The sequence below is a fragment of the Fundulus heteroclitus genome, chromosome 16, assembly GCF_011125445.2.
Source record: "Fundulus heteroclitus isolate FHET01 chromosome 16, MU-UCD_Fhet_4.1, whole genome shotgun sequence".
NCBI lineage: Eukaryota > Metazoa > Chordata > Actinopteri > Cyprinodontiformes > Fundulidae > Fundulus > Fundulus heteroclitus.
The window spans coordinates 2,208,003-2,229,598 of NC_046376.1; the positions used below are offsets into that span (position 1 = coordinate 2,208,003).

The 21,596-nt window shown below is 45.4% G+C and overlaps 2 protein-coding genes across 2 annotated transcripts; one reads left to right on the top strand and one right to left on the bottom strand.

Moving 5' to 3' along the window:
* The first annotated feature begins 4,223 nt into the window (after positions 1 to 4,223).
* Positions 4,224 to 9,098, top strand: LOC110366363 (keratin, type I cytoskeletal 13). Its single transcript, XM_012857484.3, has 7 exons — positions 4,224 to 4,833; positions 5,664 to 5,746; positions 6,589 to 6,745; positions 6,842 to 7,003; positions 7,083 to 7,208; positions 7,380 to 7,612; positions 8,845 to 9,098. The coding sequence occupies exons 1-7, from the start codon at positions 4,300 to 4,302 to the stop codon at positions 8,918 to 8,920; spliced, it is 1,371 nt and encodes a 456-aa protein (XP_012712938.2). The 5' UTR covers positions 4,224 to 4,299; the 3' UTR covers positions 8,921 to 9,098.
* Positions 9,099 to 14,743: 5,645 nt separating this feature from the next.
* On the bottom strand, positions 14,744 to 21,596 carry si:dkeyp-113d7.1 (COG5048 and zf-H2C2_2 domain-containing protein). Its single transcript, XM_021313492.2, has 3 exons — positions 21,241 to 21,596; positions 17,534 to 18,214; positions 14,744 to 16,122 (listed from the first exon to the last, which is right to left on the bottom strand). Exons 2-3 carry the CDS (start codon positions 17,996 to 17,998, stop codon positions 15,025 to 15,027), a joined length of 1,563 nt encoding a protein of 520 aa, XP_021169167.2. The 5' UTR covers positions 17,999 to 18,214; positions 21,241 to 21,596; the 3' UTR covers positions 14,744 to 15,024.

Below are 21,596 nucleotides of genomic sequence, written 5' to 3' on the forward strand. Positions count from 1 at the left end.
TGCTGCCGCTCTCAGAGAACCTTAAGCAGCTCCTGGAACCGAGCGTCTCACCTGTAACCCCCCACACAACCTCCAGCGTTGCACCTTTTTAGACGCTGGGAAATGGCCCCCGGCAGCCTGATTCTCCAAAATAAACTTTGATTCAGTGGAAATGTTGCTTCACACCTCAGGAATGGCGCAGGTCCAAAAACAAGAGAACCTTGGTTACCTCAGATTGAACCTCAGATTAAATGGAGACCATCAGTTTTCATGTCTTTGTGTATTCTCAGATGCATTCAGGCCTGTACTTTGACTAGGCCATTCCCGCCCATGAATCAGCTTTGATCTAAACCAGGGTTCCCTGGTCCACCACGCATGAACCAAATGGCTGAATGACCTGCAGTCAGGTTCTCCAGAGTCCTGCTGATCACCTGATTGTTTAACTCAGATGTGTTGAAGCAGAAATGCGTCCAAAGGCTGCAGGACTCTGGACCTTGAGGACTTCTGCTTTAAACCATCCCAAAGCAGAACTTTGTTCCTGACCTGCCAGCTGGTTTGCTTGGTCTCTGTGATTCTGGTTGTTCTCTAATAGTCTCTAGAGAACCTCTGAGGACAGAACCAGAACTGCTGCCGTTAGACTCAGATTAAATTACAAACAGGTCAGATGTTAAAACCCAAAAATCATTTTCCTTCCTCTTCCTGATTCTGTTGGCTTCTGTTTCTCCACCTGCCTGGAAATGACCACAGGTTCTCAGACGGGTTCAGATCTGGATGTTTTCCTTCCTACAGTTCCAAGTTCTGATCTTTGAGCCGCATTTCCCCCTTTAAGCTTGTGACTTGGTGCTCTATCATGCCGGAGCTTCCTCAGATCACTACCAAACTGTTTCTGGACCCATTGGCCTGCAGGCTTTATATGTTTCTGCTCCAGCACACCTGAATCAAATGATTGCATGACTCACCCAGCTGCCATTAAGGGCTGCAGAGGCCTGTTCATCACCCGTTTATTCAAGTCAGGTGTGTGGAGCCAGGAAAACATCTGAAAGATCTAAAACTACTGGTCTAAGGAAAGCCAGCAGGTTGCATCAAGTCTCTCCAAGCAGCATTCACTCCTGAAAGAGCGTAGAGCCACAGTGGACAGTCGTCTGCATTGTTGATGGCTTTGCAGCAATCCCTCATACTGAGCATGCATGAAGCGACAGTGGAGAGGAAAACTCCCCTTTAACAGGGAGGGGAACCTCCAGCAGAACCAGAACCAGGCTCAGTGTGAACGCTCATCTGCCTCGACCAACAAGCTTTGTCAGAAAGGAAAGTTTCAAGCCTAGTCTTAAAAGTAGACGGGGTTGGGGCGCGCTGGTGGCACAGCGGGTAGCACGACCCATGTACAGAGGCCTTAGTCCTCGACGCGGTCGACCCGGGTTCGGCTCCGACCCGCGGTCCTTTGCCGCATGTCTCTCCCCCTCTACCACCCCCTTCCTGTCAACCTACTGTGTTAAAAAGTGAGCCACTAGAGCTGTGAAAAATCCCCCCCCCCCCCTCCCCCAAAAAAAGTAGACGGGGTGTCTGCCTCACGGACCAAAACTGGGAGTTGGTTCCACAGGAGAGGAGCCTGATAGCTAAAGGATCTGCGTCCCATTCTACTTTTAGAGACTCTAGGAACCACCAGCAGACCTGCAGTCTGAGAGCGAAGTGCTCTGTTAGGAACATACGGGGTAATCAGAGCTCTGATATATGATGGAGCTTGATTATTAAGGGCTTTATACGTTAGAAGGAGAATTTTAAACTCTATTCTTGATTTAACAGGAAGCCAATGAAGGGAAGCTAAAATTGGAGAAATATGATCCCTCTTGTTGATTTTCATCAGAACTCTTGCTGCAGCATTTTGGATCAGCTGAAGGCTTTGAACTGCATTTTGTGGACTTCCTGATAGTAAAGAATTACAATAGTCCAGCCTTGAAGTAACAAATGCATGGACCAGTTTTTCAGCATCACTCCTGGACAGAATGTTTCTAATTTTGCCGATATTCCGGAGGTGAAAAAAGGAAACTCTGGAAACCTGTTTAATATGGGATTTAAATGACATGTCTTGGTAAAAAATAACACCAAGATTTTTTACTTTATTACCAGAGGCCAGGTTAATGCCATCCAGATTAAGTGATTGATTAAGAAGTTTATTTTTTGAGGACTCTGGCCCAAAGATTACAACTTCTGTCTTGTCAGAATTTAGATGCAGGAAATTTAAAGTCATCCAGCTTTTGATGTCATCAAGACATGACTGCAGTCGAAGTAACTGATTGGATTCATCAGGATTTATGGATAAATATATCTGAGTGTCATCAGCATAACAGTGGAAATTAATCCCATGCTGTCTGATAATTTTGCCGATCGGAAGCATATATATAGTAAATAGAATTGGTCCGAGGACTGAACCCTGTGGTACTCCACAGGTGACCCTAGAGTTTGAGGAAGATTTATTATTAACATGAACAAACTGGAATCTGTCCGACAGATAAGATTTAAACCAGCCTAATGCTTTTCCCTTAATCCCTACAGTATGCTCAAGTCTTTGTAGGATAATATTGTGATCAACTGTATCAAATGCAGCACTGAGATCTAACAGGACAAGTATAGACACAAGTCCATTATCTGAGGCCATGAGAATATCATTAGTGACCTTCACCAGAGCTGCTTCGGTGCTATGATGAGCTCTGAAGCCTGACTGAAACTCCTCAAGTAGGTCATTACTTTGTAAATGTTCACAAAGTTGATTAGCAACTACTTTCTCAAGAATTTTAGATAAGAAAAGAAGATTAAATATCTAGTTTATCCAAGTCATCTTGATCAAGAGAAGGTTTCTTAAGTAAAGGTTTAATAACAGCTACTTTACTTCAGTTAGTCTATACATTAGGGCTGGACAATAATTCAATAACAATATATATCGATGATAGAAAAAAAAGGGTCAATAAAAGTTTCAATAGAATAACAGTTTTCCTTCCTTCTGCATTCTATCATGTAGGTTAATATGACATCATTATATCCTGCCAGCCAATCACCAACGCAGACCCAGGAACCAAGCTCCGCCCCCTTCAGAGAGTTCAGAGACCATGTGTTGTTTCTTCTTTTTTTAAAACTTGCAGTTTTGGTAAAAAGTTGGTTGAATAAAAAGTTAAGTTTGAATTCAGTGTTTGTGAGTTCTGTATCTACAAATAGGTTGCTAAGCAACAGAATAAAATGGTCAGCACTTAAAATACATGTTTTGAAATTGTTTCTATTTTATCATATATGATTTTTTTTCTATATCATCCAGCCCTATTATACATGGCTTAGCACCTAAATACATCACAGACAGCTTAGCACCTAAACACATCACAGACTTGTTATCAGTGTATCAACCCTCCAGACCACTCAGGTCTTCTGGCTCCAGCCTACTCTGCAGAACCAGAACCAGAACCAGAACCAGACATGGAGAAGCAGCATTTAGTTCCTTTAAATCCAGACTGAAAACCTCCTGTTCAGAGCTGCTTTCAGCCATAATAACAGGAACTCTGACCAACATGTTGATGTTTTCACCCGATACAATTTAATGTTTGTTTCTGGTCTCACAACCAGTGAATGTTTTAATGTGTTTATAATGTTGTTTTTATGTTTTCATGATGTAAAAGCACTTTGAACCACCTTGCTGCTGAAATGTGCTACAGACAAACTCGACTTGACTTGTCTCTGGTTCTCGTACCGGTTTGGTCCCCACAATTAGTCGGGTTCTGGTTGCATTGAAATGTCTTCTGCGTTTAACCCGTCCCTCAGGGAGCAGACCGGGTTCAGGGTCTTGCTTAGTCTGCGGGGTTCAAACTTGCAGCCTTCTAAGAATCCAGAAACGCTGCCGTAACCGCTCTGCCACCACTCCCCATAAAGTTAAAGTGGGTCAGAACCTGTTTCTGCTCCTCTGCCAGATGTTTCCCATGGTCGGCGGTCTCAGGTCTGGTTCCGCTCCTTACCGACGAGTATTGATGGGCGCGGCCAAAGAGGTCTTCAGCAAACTTCGCCCTGAAGACCTCTTTGGCTTTCATGCACATTTTTCTCATGTTTGTCAGCATCATTTTGCATAAAAGGCATAAAGTTGGAACACGGTGTGTTCCAGCGGTCTCTGCTGCTGCCAGTTGCCTCACCCTCCTCTGTGGGTGTGGGACTTGGCCCCGCCCACTCACCTGCAGCTCAGCACACCAGGAGGTCTTTAAAAGCAGCCAGCTGATCCTCCTCTCCTCACTTCTCTCCTGCCCCTGAGAAGACAGACCGACAGGCACCTACTCCTCATCATTCTTCATCATGGCAACAATGATGTACTCCTCCTCCTCCTCCTCCCGGAGCTCCATGGGCGGGGGCATGGGTCTGGGCTCCTTTGGCTCTGACCGTGGCCTGAGCTCATACAGTGTGGCTGGGGGAGCAGGTGGCGGCAGCATTCGGGTTTCCCGGGCCAGCCGGTCCTTCTCTGCCGGTGGCGGCGGCGCAGGGTTCGGCTATGGAGGAGGAGCAGGTGCAGGTTTTGGTGGGGGTGCAGGTTTTGGTGGGGGTGCAGGCTTTGGTGGGGGTGCAGGTTTTGGTGGGGGTGCAGGCTTTGGTGGGGGCTCAGCACTCGCAGGGGGTTTCGGGAGTAACGATGAAAGTGTCGTTGGCAACGAGAAGTTTGCCATGCAGAACCTGAACGACCGCCTGGCTACCTACCTGTCCAAGGTGGCGGCGTTAGAGAAGGCCAACACCGAATTGGAGCTGAAGATCCGGCAGTTTGCAGAGGACAAGGTCAGCCCAGCCGGCAGGGACTACAGCGCCTTCTACGTCACCATCGCAGAGCTTCAGGGCAAGGTGAGCTGGAGCCTCTCCGCTCTGCCTTTCAGCCAAAAATATGTTTTTTTCTGTGTTCTGGGACTAAATAACTGCTTCGTCATAGAAGCTGAACAATGCTAACAGTTGCAATAATCTGGTCAGGTGAAGAAAGTTGAATATTCCTGCAGCTTTCTACTGGGAATCTCCAATTAAAGATGCTCCAGATAATTAAAAAGTTGTAGATGAAAATAAATGCAAAGACAGAAACCTTACAGGTAGGAAACTTTTATCGGGATGAGGCCGGATTTTAACTACAGCAGCTCCCAGTGGGGGTTGTAGACCAAATTTAGCAGGGGGGCCAGGGTGGGGCCAGTGTTTTTTCACAGGGGCACAGAACAAAAGATTGTGGGTGGGGGTGGGGAACTTTACAGGTCAACATTTCATCGTTTAATATATTAAGTAAGAACCAATTGTGACTCTGGAACTGCAGGTGGCAGACCCCTGATCTTTTCTTTCGGGAGCTTAACGTGAAACAGCTTAATTTTTAATTTCTTTTTTTTATATTTATTTTTTAATTATTTTGTTATTTTATTATTGGGTAAAAACAAAAACGGAAAAAATACAACTGATCCAAATGACCAGTCAGTCTTTGTCAGCATTTATCATCCTAAGAAATTTAATGTTTTTAGTACGGGGGCACAGGCCTCTTTTGGCCCCTGTCTAGAAGCGCCCCTGAGCTCCTGTCTTCTTATAATGAAATGATTTCCAGTGATTTGAGGCTCCCAGGTGAAGCTGCCACGCCCAGAAAACACAGAGACCTCTTCCTCTAACATCTGGATCCAAACAGTAACCTGAGTTTCTCCTTCCAGATCCAGGACGCCCTCATCGCCAGAGGCACCGTGATGCTGAGTGTCGACAATGCCAAACTCGCCCAGGAAGACTTCAGGATGAAGTAACTTCAAACTTTCAACCTTTATTCTCTATATTTTTATCCTTTGCTCTCGTCACTCTGCATTCTTCTTGATCTATAGTAATGCAACATGTAATCAGCAGCTGAGGTACGCCCCCTCCTGGCTGCACTTCCTTATTGCAGGAGAAACACATCATCTCATCACTGACCGCCCAGAAACAAATGTCCAAAAGCCCATTGGACCTGATTTAGCCCAGATTACTGCATGGCATTGTTCCAACAAGGTTCTGCAAACTCTCGTTTGTTTCTCCATCTAGAGTTGCGTCATTTCTGATCCAGATCTGTCTAATAATGTTTGACCGCTACGATGAATCGCCCCATCGTAGCTCAGACTATGACCGTGCCATCAGGAACTCTTCACACTGAGGGTGTGGAGATTTTTAGGATTTGATTTTACCAAACATTAAAAGGACCAGCAGCCACGATCGTCACGTTTTATCCTCTCAGATAACGTTTCCTCTCTGTAAACCAGTTGTAACTATTTCAGATTATTTGGGCCATCCCAATAATTCGGCCCGATGCCGTCGGTCAAACCTGTTCAACAAGAATTTGCTTAATGCATCAGTTTGGGTCCATTAACTTGCTGCCTCTTCAAACATAATTGGCTCTTACCTGTCTGCTTTAATCAGGTGCTCACCTGAGTTTTGGAAAATGTTATTTATGAAACACACAAAAGATAAAGATGAAATTTTGACTTTTTAACTTTTCTAAATTAAAGCATATAACATTTTTCCCTGTTGACAATTTAAGGAATAGTTTCTGCACATGATGTCGCCCCTCATTCGTTCAGACCTCACCTGGTGTTCACCTGGGCTTCTGTGCAGGTATGAGAACGAGCTGTCCATGCGCCAGTCGGTGGAGGCCGACATCGCGGGGCTGAAGATGCTGCTAGCTGAAATAAACATGACCAAGGGTGACCTGACCATGCAGATCGAAAGCCTAAAGGATGAGCTGGTGTCCATGAGGAAGAACCACGAGGAGGTAAGCTGCTGGCGTACCTGCAGAAACCACCTGAAGTTCTAGATGCATCGAGTAAATCTATCCAGGGTTTGAGCCGCTACCTCCTTCCTCCTGCAGGACCTCCTCTCCATGCGCACCCAGGTGGGCGGCCAGGTAAACGTGGAAGTCGACGCCGCTCCTCAGGAGGATCTCACGAAAATCATGGAGGAGATCAGAGAACACTACGAAGCTGTCGCCGCCAAAAACCGCAAAGAGCTTGAAGGCTGGTTCCAGTCCAAGGTACCGAACGGACTCCATGCAGCATCAAACCTGCGGAGCCTCTCTCACCGATGGCCTCGCTGCCGTCTTCTCCTTCCAGACAGAGACGCTCACAAAGGAGGTGGAGACCACAGAGATGACGTTGAAGACGACCTCATCAGAGGTGAAGGAGGTGAAGAGTCAGCTTCAGGCTCTGGAGATCGAGCTCCAGTCTCAGCTCAGCATGGTGAGAGCTTCCAGAACCAGTTCTGTTTAAATATCAGGAGGTACCGGCAGACGGCGGATCCATTAAAGGGCCGCGCACACAGCTTTGAGGAACACCACGACTAATGACGGTAAAACTGGAACAGAAAGAATGAAGCATTTGTTTTTGCTCCCTTAAATCGTGCCGTTGCAGAAAGCCTCTGTTGAAGCGTCGCTCGCCGACGTCCAGAGCCGCTACGCCATGCGGCTGAATAGCTTCCAGATGCAGGTGATGTCTCTGGAGGAGCAGCTGACCCAGCTGAGGGGTGACCTGGAGCGGCAGGGCCAGGAGTACCAGATGCTGCTGGACATCAAGACCCGGCTGGAGATGGAGATCGCAGAGTACCGACGGCTGCTGGACGGAGAGGCGTCCAGATCCTCGTCTGGGTAAGAGCCAATCACGACTCGGGAGGGGAAACTAGGTTTGGTGTTTACAGAGTAATCCACAACGTTTGAGTTTGTGTTCACCTGAAAGACGACGACCAGTCGGTTGCTTCGGAAATGTGAAAACTAAACAATCAATTCATTTTTTGAAAAATATATTTAGCTTCTAAAGTAAAAAAATGGAGAAAAACAAATTTTTTTCCTCATGTTTTAAATTTTTTTATATCAAATTGGAGGATGAAGGTTTGCAGGAGGTCCATTAGAGATAACAGACATCATATACGTAGACGCGTCATAGGGCGAAGGTTCACACGTCAACGTCACCGCCATATTGTATGTGGCAGAAAAAAGTTGAGTTCTGTTATTGTGAACGTGAATCAGAGAAGAATATGTGTGTGTATGTGTTATGAATATAAGGATCAATTTGTTAAATCTAAACATTGTGGTCTTCATTATTTCATAAAACCGTGTCACATGTGAACCTTTAGGAACAGACTTTTTGGGTGAGTATTAAAGAGGTAAAATTAATAATATGAGAAAAAAACGTCCTAGGTCAATAAAGTAAAAAAAAAAAAAAAAAAAAAAAAAAAAAAAGTGATAATGTTATGAGAAAAACATCATATTGTAAGAATTAAGAGGGAACATTTCCAGAATAATCACAGTTTGCATAATTATTTCACTCCTGGAGTAATAGGACCAGGTTAGATTATTTTAAATATTTTTATTCTTTAGGAGAATAAATTCAGGAGAATGAAGCTAAAGGGATACGAAAATAAACTTGTAATATTACAAAAACAAAAATACTACGAATACAAAGTATATTCAGAGATTAAAGTCCCTCTGATACTGTTTAAGTGACTGAGTAACTGCAGATTTGCCTCATTAAAGATGGCGGACGCTCTGACGCATCGCAGCATAGGCAGAACCCGCCCAGTGACGCGTCTACTCTTATATTATGTCTATGGTAGAGATGATAATGGTCTGCAGGTGTAATAGGGCGGCCATGTTGGATTCTGACATCAGGGTTAGAACCTCCAACCTTGATCCAAGTGGATCTCTCTGGTCGGAGAACTTTCCTCTTTATTTCCCCAGCCTCAAACTGAATGTTGCAACAAACCTGATAGAATGGCGGTACTTTGCATGTATTGATAATAAAGCTCACAAAACAGCTTTTTTTAAACTCTGAAAGTTTAAAATAAAAAAATAAAAACAGACCCATTTCTCTTCTTCTGCAGGCTTTCTTCCTCCTCTTCTTCTTCAACCACAGTTACCAAAACTGTGATCACCAAGGTGATCGAGGAGACAAGTTAGGCGTCCACCGGCTGTCTGACTGGGGCGGAGTCAAACCTCAACCTGTCGCCTTCCTGCTGAAACAGGAACTGCTTCTTCCTGATGAGGAGCACGCAGCTCATCTTCCTCCTTCTATACCTGTTGGGTCTGTGAGGGAAACCTTAACCAGAACTGTCTTCTAAGAAATAAAATAAACTCTGTAAAAAAAAAAAAACAAGTCTCCGTCTCCTTCCTCTCAGTCTCTAAAAACTATCTAAATGAATAACATTAGAAATAAATAAAAAGGTAATTGTTTTAACAAACGACGTCTTTCCCCATTGGGAGAAATCTCGTCTCATCTTTTAAGGAAGAAAAATTTGATTCTAAATTATCTAAATGATGTAATCAAGGATTATATTATATATTGTACGGTCTACCCACTACTGCGTAATCAAAGTAAAATTCCTAAAACCAAGTTATAAAAACACGACAGACTCCATCAGATCTGGTTAACAGTTTATTTTCAAGAATATTCTCATGGTGGTTGAAGAACACGGCGCAGATTGAGATGTTTGTGGTGATCAGCCTGAGATTAAAGGATTGATTTAATGGCAGCAGCCACCAGGGGGCGCCGCTGGTGTCATCAGGCAGTAACCGAGCAGCCTACAGTCAGAGAACGCCTAAATTAGACTGAAGTTCTCATTTCAGACCCCTGAGCTATATAATACACTGGAGTGCTGATTTTTCCGAAAAACTGAAGTCACTGGCCGCCATCTTGCTACTCCCTACTCTCACAGAATCCCACAGGATTTGGTTGCAACAACAAGTAGATTTCTGGCTGAGTGAAAACGTTTCATAGGTAATTCTACAGTCAGTGGATGTACTAACACTATCAACTACTAGGAAATTAGGTGCTGAAATGTTTTACATGTTATTCATATTAAATATATATATGTGTATATATAAGTATGTGTATATGTATATATGTATATATATGTATACATATATTTAAATATATGTTTTTGTATATTGTTATTTATATATTTATAAATGTTAAACATATATATTTAAATGAATAAAATGCAAAATATTTCAGCACATGACTTTCTCAGTACTTGATAGTTTTAGAACATAACATAAAAGTATATGACATTTGACATTTTAAAAGTTTTAAGCCCCCCCCGAACATGAGAAAATTCTTGTTATTCGATGCTGTAGCGCACATATTCCCTAGTTACTGGGGGGAAATAGGGAGTACCAATATGGCGGCTGGTGGCTTCACAGCGACTCGTTCTAACAGACGGTGATTAGCACTCCAGTGTATTATATAGCTCAGTGTTTCATGCGCGTATACGCTCCTGTTTGGCCCGGAAAACAACATCCTGTGTCAAAGTTCACTTCCACAAGTATCCCAAAATAAGGTTCAGCCACAAGGTGGTAGAGGTCACCATGTTGTTGAGGTCAGAGGTCAATAACGTTTAGTTTGTCTCGTTCATTAGGTTGTAATTTATACCTTAAATTGAAACGTATTTGTGAAGTTTTAAATTACTTAGAAAACAATTCCACCAATGTTATTAAAAGTTCTCCGGCTGAGAAGAAAGTCCAGAGCAGACTTGGAGCAACAGCTGTTAACTGTTAAATTACAAAGACAAAAACGCAGAAATTATAATTGACCAAGTTTTCATCTCTTCTTTCTGTTCGCAGTGACGTTTATCTACATTTCTAAAAGGGGGTAAATATTACATTTCAGTAATTGTACGCTGAATTTAATGTTAAAAACATCCAGACATAATTGAATTTAAAATGTAGCTTTAATATATATATATATATATATATATATATATATATATATATATATATATATATATATATATATATATATATATATATATATATATATATATAAATTAAAGTGGTGATTTATGCCTGAAGACAAACAGTCCAGGTTTGGATTCTTAACCCACTAATGCAGATGATGATGTTGGATTGTTAAGGATTTTCTTTTTTTGTGATTTTTTTTTTTTAATCCAACGTTCCTCTGGTTTTAGTAAAATGTTTTTATTTCAAGTAATCAATCTGTTCCTCCAGTTTTCTGCTCATGTTTCTGGCAAACTGAGAAGGTTGGCGTTAGTTTCCTTATGGCGCCCCCTTGTGGCTGCTGGTGGTAAACATTCTTTAGGGGCAGGAGGAGGCATTTTCTCTCCAAGGCTTGGAGACAAAATATGAATTTCCTTCATTAGAGAAATGACTCATAGAAACATCCTGGTCGGGATGAAGGTGGAACCAGAACCTAGTCTGGAGAAACTGAGAATCCACTTTTAGAACCGGCTGTTTGACCACAAGCTGCAGATGACCCGGATTAACAGCAGGTGGCGCTGTTCCCACAGCTGCAGGTAAAATCCAGCTGTTAGCAGAACACTGGAGGAGAAGAAGCTCCATGAAGCTTCAACACCTTCTGTTCTGCTCAGGTTTTATTTTAGAAACTACGATTTATACTTTGTTCCAGTAAAACAGAAGTTTTTGTCAATTTTCTTCCCAAATACTAAATATATTTTTTTTATTTAGAACATTTATTTGTACAAAATGACCAAATAAGGAAACGGATGCTGATAGGTTGATCTGGAAATCCAGATTTTGGGGAAAATGGACCAAATTTCTGCCGATCCGAAACGACATACAGATCCGTTTCAGGTCTACCAGAACACGGCGAGACGACCTTCCAGAACTTCTGGGAAAATATTCTGAGGACTGGAACAAAGTGGACCTTAGTTCTGATGTGAAGCTAACAGCTCATACCTACAAACACGGAGGTGGTGCTGTGGTGGTCCAGGACTGCTTCTGGACCCGGATGACCTGCTCTAACGGACAGAACCAGGAAGTTCCTGACCCGACGCTGAAGCTCGCTCGGGTTCTGCAGCAGAGTACCGATCCGAAGCCCGTCAGCGACTCCGGCTCTGAACAGCTTTGCTTTGGCCTAGTCAAAGTTCAAGACCTTAAACGGGCCTCCGGCGCGGCTGACTGAGCGGTTCTGCTCGGCAGAGCGGGTCCAAACTCCTCCACGCAGCGGCTGCTGCTGCTATCGGGTTTAGGGGGTAAATCATTTTTCTCCATGAATTAAACCATTATGTGAAAACTTGGTTGTTTTATTTCGGTTCTGGTCCGATTATAAACATTCATCATCATAGAAATAAAGAACCAGAACAAATCTCAGGGGTTTAATACTTCTAATCAACGCTAAGAGAACCGGGTTTGGGTCTTTATGCAGCCTGCAGCAGGGAAGACGCGTTTACTGCCGTTTAAAACCCTTAAACTCGCCTTAATTGACGTGTTTTAGTCGTTTAGAAGCTTTTTTCCTCAGAAACATCGTTTAGAAGCTTTTTTCCTCAGAAACATCGTTTAGAAGCTTTTTTCCTCAGAAACATCGTTTAGAAGCTTTTTTCCTCAGAAATAAACGTTTAGAAGCTTTTTTCCTCAGAAATAAACGTTTAGAAGCTTTTTTCCTCAGAAATAAATGTTTAGAAGCTTTTTTTCCTCAGAAATAAATGTTTAGAAGCTTTTTTTCCTCAGAAATAAACGTTTAGAAGCTTTTTTCCTCAGAAACATCGTTTAGAAGCTTTTTTCCTCAGAAATAAACGTTTAGAAGCTTTTTTCCTCAGAAATAAACGTTTAGAAGCTTTTTTCCTCAGAAACATCGTTTAGAAGCTTTTTTCCTCAGAAACAAACGTTTAGAAGCTTTTTTCCTCAGAAACATCGTTTAGAAGCTTTTTTCCTCAGAAATAAACGTTTAGAAGCTTTTTTCCTCAGAAACATCGTTTAGAAGCTTTTTTCCTCAGAAATAAACGTTTAGAAGCTTTTTTCCTCAGAAACATCGTTTAGAAGCTTTTTTCCTCAGAAATAAACGTTTAGAAGCTTTTTTCCTCAGAAACATCGTTTAGAAGCTTTTTTCCTCAGAAACATCGTTTAGAAGCTTTTTTCCTCAGAAACAAACGTTTAGAAGCTTTTTTCCTCAGAAACATCGTTTAGAAGCTTTTTTCCTCAGAAACATCGTTTAGAAGCTTTTTTCCTCAGAAATAAACGTTTAGAAGCTTTTTTCCTCAGAAACATCGTTTAGAAGCTTTTTTCCTCAGAAACATCGTTTAGAAGCTTTTTTCCTCAGAAACAAACGTTTAGAAGCTTTTTTCCTCAGAAACATCGTTTAGAAGCTTTTTTCCTCAGAAACAAACGTTTAGAAGCTTTTTTCCTCAGAAACATCGTTTAGAAGCTTTTTTCCTCAGAAACATCGTTTAGAAGCTTTTTTCCTCAGAAATAAACGTTTAGAAGCTTTTTTCCTCAGAAATAAACGTTTAGAAGCTTTTTTCCTCAGAAATAAATGTTTAGAAGCTTTTTTTCCTCAGAAATAAATGTTTAGAAGCTTTTTTTCCTCAGAAATAAACGTTTAGAAGCTTTTTTCCTCAGAAACATCGTTTAGAAGCTTTTTTCCTCAGAAATAAACGTTTAGAAGCTTTTTTTCCTCAGAAATAAACGTTTAGAAGCTTTTTTCCTCAGAAACATCGTTTAGAAGCTTTTTTCCTCAGAAATAAACGTTTAGAAGCTTTTTTCCTCAGAAATAAACGTTTAGAAGCTTTTTTCCTCAGAAATAAACGTTTAGAAGCTTTTTTCCTCAGAAACATCGTTTAGAAGCTTTTTTCCTCAGAAATAAACGTTTAGAAGCTTTTTTCCTCAGAAACATCGTTTAGAAGCTTTTTTCCTCAGAAACATCGTTTAGAAGCTTTTTTCCTCAGAAACAAACGTTTAGAAGCTTTTTTCCTCAGAAACATCGTTTAGAAGCTTTTTTTCCTCAGAAATAATCGTTTAGAAGCTTTTTTCCTCAGAAACAACGTTTAGAAGCTTTTTTTCCTCAGAAATAAACGTTTAGAAGCTTTTTTCCTCAGAAACAAACGTTTAGAAGCTTTTTTCCTCAAAAACATCGTTTAGAAGCTTTTTTCCTCAGAAATAAACGTTTAGAAGCTTTTTTGCCTCAGAAATAATCGTTTAGAAGCTTTTTTTCCTCAGAAATAATCGTTTAGAAGCTTTTTTCCTCAGAAACAATCGTTTAGAAGCTTTTTTCCTCAGAAACAAACGTTTAGAAGCTTTTTTTCCTCAGAAATAAACATTTAGAAGCTTTTTTCCTCAGAAATAAACGTTTAGAAGCTTTTTTCCTCAGAAATAAACGTTTAGAAGCTTTTTTCCTCAGAAATAAACATTTAGAAGCTTTTTTCCTCAGAAATAAACGTTTAGAAGCTTTTTTCCTCAGAAATAAACGTTTAGAAGCTTTTTTGCCTCAGAAATAAACATTTAGAAGCGTTTCTAGTGTTTGCAGGAAGCAGAGGAGCCAGAGATCAGGATCAACATCAGATTCTTTAATAGCGTCTCCAGCGCCGCCTCTTCTCCGCATTACATCTGCTGGAGCAACATGATCGATACAGGTGTGTACACAGTGAGCGATCTCCATGGGGGGGGGGGGTGGCCCTCAGGGGCCCGACGTTCCCGTCGAGCTCATGTGGAAAATAATCTGGAATGTTACGGAGGAACCCCGCCTGATTATCGTCAGCAACGAGACGCCGGCCGCGCCCATCAATACTCGTCGGTAAGGAGCGGAACCAGACCTGAGACCGCCGACCAGAACCCACCGGAACCGGACGCCAGAGCTGCAGAACCCTCCCCCCCCACAAACAGGAGGTGGTTCTGCTCACATCTCATCTGGGTCCCGGTCCGGTCGGCCCGGCGCCGCTGGTCTGATTCAGTAAAAAACTGTAAATATATAAAAAGAAAAACATGAAACTTTTGTGCTTGTGTTTCATAAGTACTCCAAAAATACGGAGCGGTCCTGCAGAACCGGTCCGGTTCCCCCCCCCGCCCCCACAGACACACAGTATATAAGGTGAACGCACACACACACACACACACACACACACACACACACACACACACACACACACACACACACACACACACACACAGCCTTGCATAAGTCACGCCGCCCACAGATAAAATGTAAAAGAGCACAAAAGGTATGAAAATGTAAGAAAAGGCGTAAAGAAACGTTCTAAAGCGCTCGTATAAAAACAGGAATAATACTTTGTTTCTCCGGAGGTCAAAGGTCGGCTCTAGCTGCTGCTGTCGCCGCCGCTCATGGCGCCGCCGCCGTCGCTGCTGGCTCCGCCCCCCCCGGCGCCGTCGCCCCGCTCCCGCTTGTGGATCTGCTCGTGTGCTTTGAGGTGCCCTGATTGGCTGAAAGTCTTGCCGCAGCGGGGGCAGGCGTACGGCCGCTCGCCCGTGTGGATCTGCTGGTGCGCCTTCAGGTGGCCCAGGCGGCCGAAGCTCTTGCCGCACTGCGTGCAGCCGAACGGCCGCTCGCCCGTGTGGATCTTCTCGTGGGTCTTGAGGACGCCAGAGTTGCTGAAAGTCTTGCCGCACTGCGAGCAGGTGAAGGGCTTCTCGCCCGTGTGGATCTGCACGTGGTTGCGGTAGCTGGTCTCCTTGGTGAAGCTCTTGCCGCAGTGCTGGCAGCAGAAGGGCCGCTCGCCCGTGTGGCTCAGCTGGTGCGCCTTCAGCTCCTTGGACTGGCCGAAGCTCTTGCCGCAGGCGGCGCAGATGAAGGGGCGCTCGCCGGTGTGCAGCCGCTGGTGGGAGCGCAGGTCGTCGGCCTTGGTGAAGCCCTTGGGGCAGTGGGCGCAGACGTAGGGCTTCTGGCCCGTGTGGATCAGCTGGTGCCGCTTGAGGTTGCCGGCCTGGCCGAAGCTCTTGCCGCACTGCGAGCAGGTGTAGGGCCGCTCGCCGGTGTGGATGCGCTGGTGGGTCTTCAGGTTGCCCAGGGTGCTGAAGTTCTTTCCACACTGGGTGCAGGAGAACGGTTTCTCCCCCTGCATGTTCCGGGGCTTCCGCACCGTGGGACTCTGGGTCTTGGCGGCGCCGGCCGGGCCCGCCCGCCCCGCCGCGGCGGGCTGCAGCTCGTACAGCGTGCCGTCGCCGAAGTCGTGGTCGGGTTTGCCCATGGCGTCCAGCAGCAGCGCGTCGGGCCGCAGCTTGTTGAGCTCGGTGCGCAGCTCGGCCATGTGGATGGACTCCAGGCCGTTGTGGTGCAGGTGGGCCGCCACGCCGTGGGATTCTGGGTACTCGGACTTGATGGCGCCGAGCCCGGCGCTGTAGTAGCAGTGGAGGTCCACGGCGTGGTCCGACTTGATGTAGTCCAGGGTGTCTGTGACCTGCAGCGGGGAGACACGCCGGGTTAGAACCGGGTTTAGTCACAACAGAAGCGCTCCAGGTGATGGTTCTGATCCACATTCTGACCCGGAGGACCACCAGAACCACCGGCGTCCTCAGTAGGGCTGAACGATTTAAAAAAATAATCTAATTGCGATTTAATGCAATTTTATCCCCCCCAGTTTAATTTATCATGTCTTTTTAAACATATACAAACAACAAATCATTTTGTTTCCTCGCTGTGTGTATTAGTTGCTAAAAGACCCGCAGCATCTAAACTCAGAGCAGAAATTATTGCGTTCTTCCTACAATATATTTCAACCAAAATTGCAATTTTGACTTTTCTCTGCATTAACCACAAGCAACAAAAATGGCCTCTAAATAAAGATGTTTGTAAACAAGGACTATTTAAAACAACTTTTAATGTTTCTATTAATCAGAATATTATTCAAGAGAACAGCTTTTAATTTAATTAGACATCAATCCTTGTTGAACATAAAGTGCAACCAACAAGCAAGTCTATGTATTAAACTGATTGACCTGTACTTAATGCTATGTATGATTATATAAACTCTAAAACAAGTAATAAAATTAGATTATCTCACTGCTGCAACTGTCTTCCCTTCCATGTGGAGCAAATCCACTTTAAACATTTTACCAACACCTAATGGACGCGTCTAATTCACTAATTGTTATATAACCTAAAATTACAGACTCTGCGATTTGGAAATTGCATTCTTTTAAATCACGATTATATTGAAAATGCGATTAATTGTTCAGCCCTACTCTACAGCAGGACGGACCCACTGGTTCTGGTCCCACTGGTTCTGGTCCCACTGGTTCTGGTCCCACTGGTTCTGGTCCCAGTGGGTCCAGAACCACCAGATTCTCTGAACTACGGCTGGACGGTAATAAAACAACGATAAATGCTGACGATGGAAAAAAAGAGTCAATAAAAAGTTTAGTAGAATTAAATTTTTTCTTCTTTCTGCATCGTATCATGAAGGTTAATATTACATCATAACATCCTCCCAGCCAATCACAACGCAGACCCAGGAAGCTCCGCCCCCTTCAGAGAGGTCAGAGTTCACGCGTTCTTTTTTTCTGTTTTAAAAACTTGCAGTTTTGGTAAAAAAGTTGAATAATGAGTTGAGTTTTAATTCAGCGTTTGTGTCTTTATCTAAAAACTTGTTGCTAAGCAACAGCATAAACTGGCCAGAGCTGCACTTAGAATAAATGTTTTTAATTTGTTGATAAATATCAACATCAATAAGATTTATATTTTATCGATATGTTTTTTTTCTACATCGTCTAGCTGCAGTCTGACCCGTTCCCTCTGGTTCTGAGAAGCCTAACAGAACCGTCCCTACGGGCCTCCTGGGTCGGGTCGGACCTGCAGAACCTCTCTGGTACCTGGGAGATGTAGTCGAACACGGAGCAGGGCTCGTAGTGCGACTTGTAGTCCAGGTCGGACGCGTCGCAGTGGTGGAACGGGCCCAGCTGGTTCTGGCCGTGGTGCTCGGACTTGATGTAGTCCAGACCGCTGATCTCCATCTTGATCTGGTCGTGGCCCAGCTCGGCGGTGGACAGCGGCTGGATCTCGGACAGGTCCACGGTCCGGATGGGGTCCAGGTCCACGTCCTCCGGCTCGCTCTTCACGCACGGCAGCATCACCAGCGGCTCGGCGATCTCCGCCGCCAGCGAGCTGAGCGTGGGCGTGGCGCAGTCCGAGGAGAGGAGGGCCAGGGTGGGCGCCGGCGCCGCCCCGCCGGGTCCCGCGCCGCAGTCCGCCTGCAGGGCGCCGTCCAGAAGCGGGGGAGGGGAACCGCAGTCCGGCGGCAGCCCGAGGCCCAGACACTCAGCCTCCAAGTCCGTCATGGTGAGGGGCGGAGCCAATCCTCCTCACCGCGCTCGGTACCGACACCTGAAGAAACGCCGAGGTCGACACGCCCCGCCGCCGCCGCCTCCTCCTCCACGCCCGCTGGAGGTTCTGGTCCTGATCCGATGGCTGTGGGGTGGGGAGACGCCCTGAGAGGAATCCTAGGATGAGGCAAAGGTCCGACACCTCGGCGCCGTCACCTGACTGCAACCAGCCTGCAGGGAGAACAAGGCAGAGGTGAGAGAAGTGGGGGGGTCAGAACATTCAGGGGCGGACCCAGGAGAACCTGGATGGTCCGGTTCTGGGCACCGGGCCCCCCCCATGCTGCAAAGAGAGGAAGATGCAGACGCTTTTATTTCTAGGTGTTTTACTCTTTACTCAACGGAACATTATTATTATCATTATTATTATTATTATTATTATTATTATTATTATTATTATTATTATTAGAAGTAGTAGTAGTATTAATAATAATAATAATAATAATAATAATAATAATAATAATAATAATAATAGTAGTAGTAATAATAATAATAATAAGCTGTGGGTGGTTTTTAACTGCATTTATTTATTATACTAGTTTATTATTTTGTTTATTTACAACCTTTAACTATGAACCTGCTGGTTGTTTGCAGTGGATGAACCGGCGTGACATTAAATCAAGAATTTAAAATTCTTCTTCTAACGTATAAAGCCCTTAATAATCAAGCTCCATCATATATCAGAGCTCTGATTACCCCGTATGTTCCTAACAGAGCACTTCGCTCTCAGACTGCAGGTCTGCTGGTGGTTCCTAGAGTCTCTAAAAGTAGAATGGGAGGCAGATCCTTTAGCTATCAGGCTCCTCTCCTGTGGAACCAACTCCCAGTTTTGGTCCGTGAGGCAGACACCCCGTCTACTTTTAAGACTAATCTTAAAACTTTCCTTTGTGACAAAGCTTCTAGTCAGAGTGGATCATGTTACCCTGAGCTACCTCTATAGTTATGCTGCTATAGGCTTAGGCTGCTGGAGGACATCAGGGTCTATTTCTCTCTCTCTGCTGAGTTCTCCTACTGCTCTCCAATCTGCATCGTTTGTTGTTATTTCAGCTTTTAACTTTTTGTTCTCTGTCATTTTTCTCTTCATAGAAGGTACACCTGGTCTGGTGTTCTGTTAGCTGTGACATCATCAGGGGAGGCAGATCATCCTCTATTACCATCTAACATAGAAAGTACTCCTGGGTCAATGTGAGCTTCTGAGCTTTCTGTGTCTCTGCTCTGTCTTCTCTAACATAGAAAGTACTCCTGGGTCAATGTGAGCTTCTGTGCTTTCTGTGTCTCTGCTCTGTCTTCTCTAAGCCCCAGTGGGTGGAGGCAGATTCACACTGAGCCTGGTTCTGGTTCTGCTGGAGGTTCTCCTCCCTGTTAAAGGGGAGTTTTCCTCTCCACTGTCGCTTCATGCATGCTCAGTATGAGGGATTGCTGCAAAGCCATCAACAATGCAGACGACTGTCCACTGTGGCTCTACGCTCTTTCAGGAGGAGTGAATGCTGCTTGGAGAGACTTGATGCAACCTGCTGGGTTTCCTTAGAGAGGAAACTTTCTCACCAACCTGGAGGACCTGATGGAATTTAACTTTATAAAGAGCCCTGAGATAACGTGATGTTAATTGATGCTATATAAATAAAATTTAATTTAATTGACTGCAGGAGAACAATATCTTCCACCAGAGACGGTCACATGATCTTTACCTATTTATTGCAATAACATTAAAAGCTTATTCTACCAATCGCTGGTTTTTAGCGTCACTGGTTCGGTCAGAGTGAAGCAAACAGCCGACTCTAGAGATGCGACTGCACACACTGTCCACTTTTTAATATTTTTAAATATTTATATCTTAATTTAGCTTTTACAAGGCAAACCGATATTTGGGCCTATATTTCTATCCCGTCTTATTGCTGATATTTCTCTACCTCCAACAGTGACGCTGCTTCTCTGCTGCAGGTAAACGCGGCCAATCCCGCGCTGCTTCACGGTCACATGACCAAACAAACAGCACAGGCCCAGTTCTACTGACGGGACCGGTACCGTTACCTGGAACGATCAGCCGATACGCCGGGCCTCCCCGGCTCGTCTGGAACCAGGAGACGGTTCAGAGAGGAACGGCAGCCTAATTAGTTAATTGATTAATCGTTACAATGCTCAGCGTCACATGTTATAGCGGCTTTACTACTAACAGGAAACCATCAGCTGGAAACACAGAACTCTGATCCGGCTGGACTTACGGTCCAGTTCACAGGTTTAAAGTCTTCTTCGGTGGTACCTGCATCGTGTAAACACAGATTAGTGACTTTAAACTTCAGGCCAAGGAATAAACGTGTCTAAAGCTGTCCAGAAGAAGTCCGGACCTACAGTTCTTCAGAACTCCTGGTCCGTCAGGTCCGTGGACCTCTGGCTGCTGGTGTTACCTGGCTCCAGGTAAATCAGCTGATGGTGACCTGGAGGCCTGAGGCTTCTTCTCCTGTCCAGAAGTTCTGGTTCTGGCAGAATGCTGACCCGGAGGAGCTGGAGCTCTCCTGTCACAGGAGGCCTGGATGAGGTGAAACCTGAAGGTTCTGAATGTGTTTTATTGTTTTTAGCCTTTAATAAACTCCAGGATTTTACCACCATGTCAACAAAGTCTGCAGAAATCATCGCGTCGCTGATCCAGAACCGCTCAGACGGAACTCCAGCCTGTGCAGGATCCCAGGAAGTGACCCCGGGGCCACGCAGACCCACGCACACTGACCCACGCACCGCGGCACCCACCCGCGCCCGGTCACGGTCCTCCCTCCGCCCCCGGCGCCGCGCTCCTCCTGCGCCGCATAAAGGCGCTGCCGTCTGCGGAGGGAGCCGCTCAGCAGCCGCAGCAGCAGCGGGGCCGAGCAGCTAGCCGCTAGCAGCTAGCAGCTAGCCAGTGGCCATCTTGTTTACGGAGAAGCAGCGGGGCTAGCTGCAGCTAGCGCCCCGCAGAAAGTGAGAGTGAGGCGGCCGCCGGCGGAGGCGCAGCGGCCTCCTCCGGGCTGCGCGGCCGCCGCCTGCATCCCACCGCCGGGCGGCCGGCAGCGGCGAGCGGCTGACACCCCGACCCACAGCGACCGAACCGGCGGCGATGTGAGCGGCGGCCCGGTCCATCATCAGACCGTTAAACGGGCTCCAGACCGAGCGGAGCTCCGCAGCTCGCAGCGGAGGAGAGGGAAATCCCCGGAGAGGGAGCCTCTTACCCGCGGGTGGTCCGTTTCATGGCCGGCTGGCCTGGTTCGGTTCGGTTCGGCTTCCCCTCAGCTGTTGTCGCTCAGTCCTCCGGACCCGCCACGTCCACCTCGGCAGAACACCCTCTCCTCCTCCTCCTTCTCCTCCTTCTCCTCCTCCTCTTTCACGGACTAGCTCCCCTCCCTCCTTCCTTCATACCTTCCTTTCCTCCCTCCTTCCTGCCGCTCGTGCACGCACCGTACCCGTTCAGGCGGGTATCTGGGTCACCATGACAACGGCGGCGGTAGGTGGGCACAGCTGGGAGGGCGCGCGCAGAGCGGGCACGCGCAGTCATCTCGCGCTCTGCCTTTTGATCCCCCATTGTTCG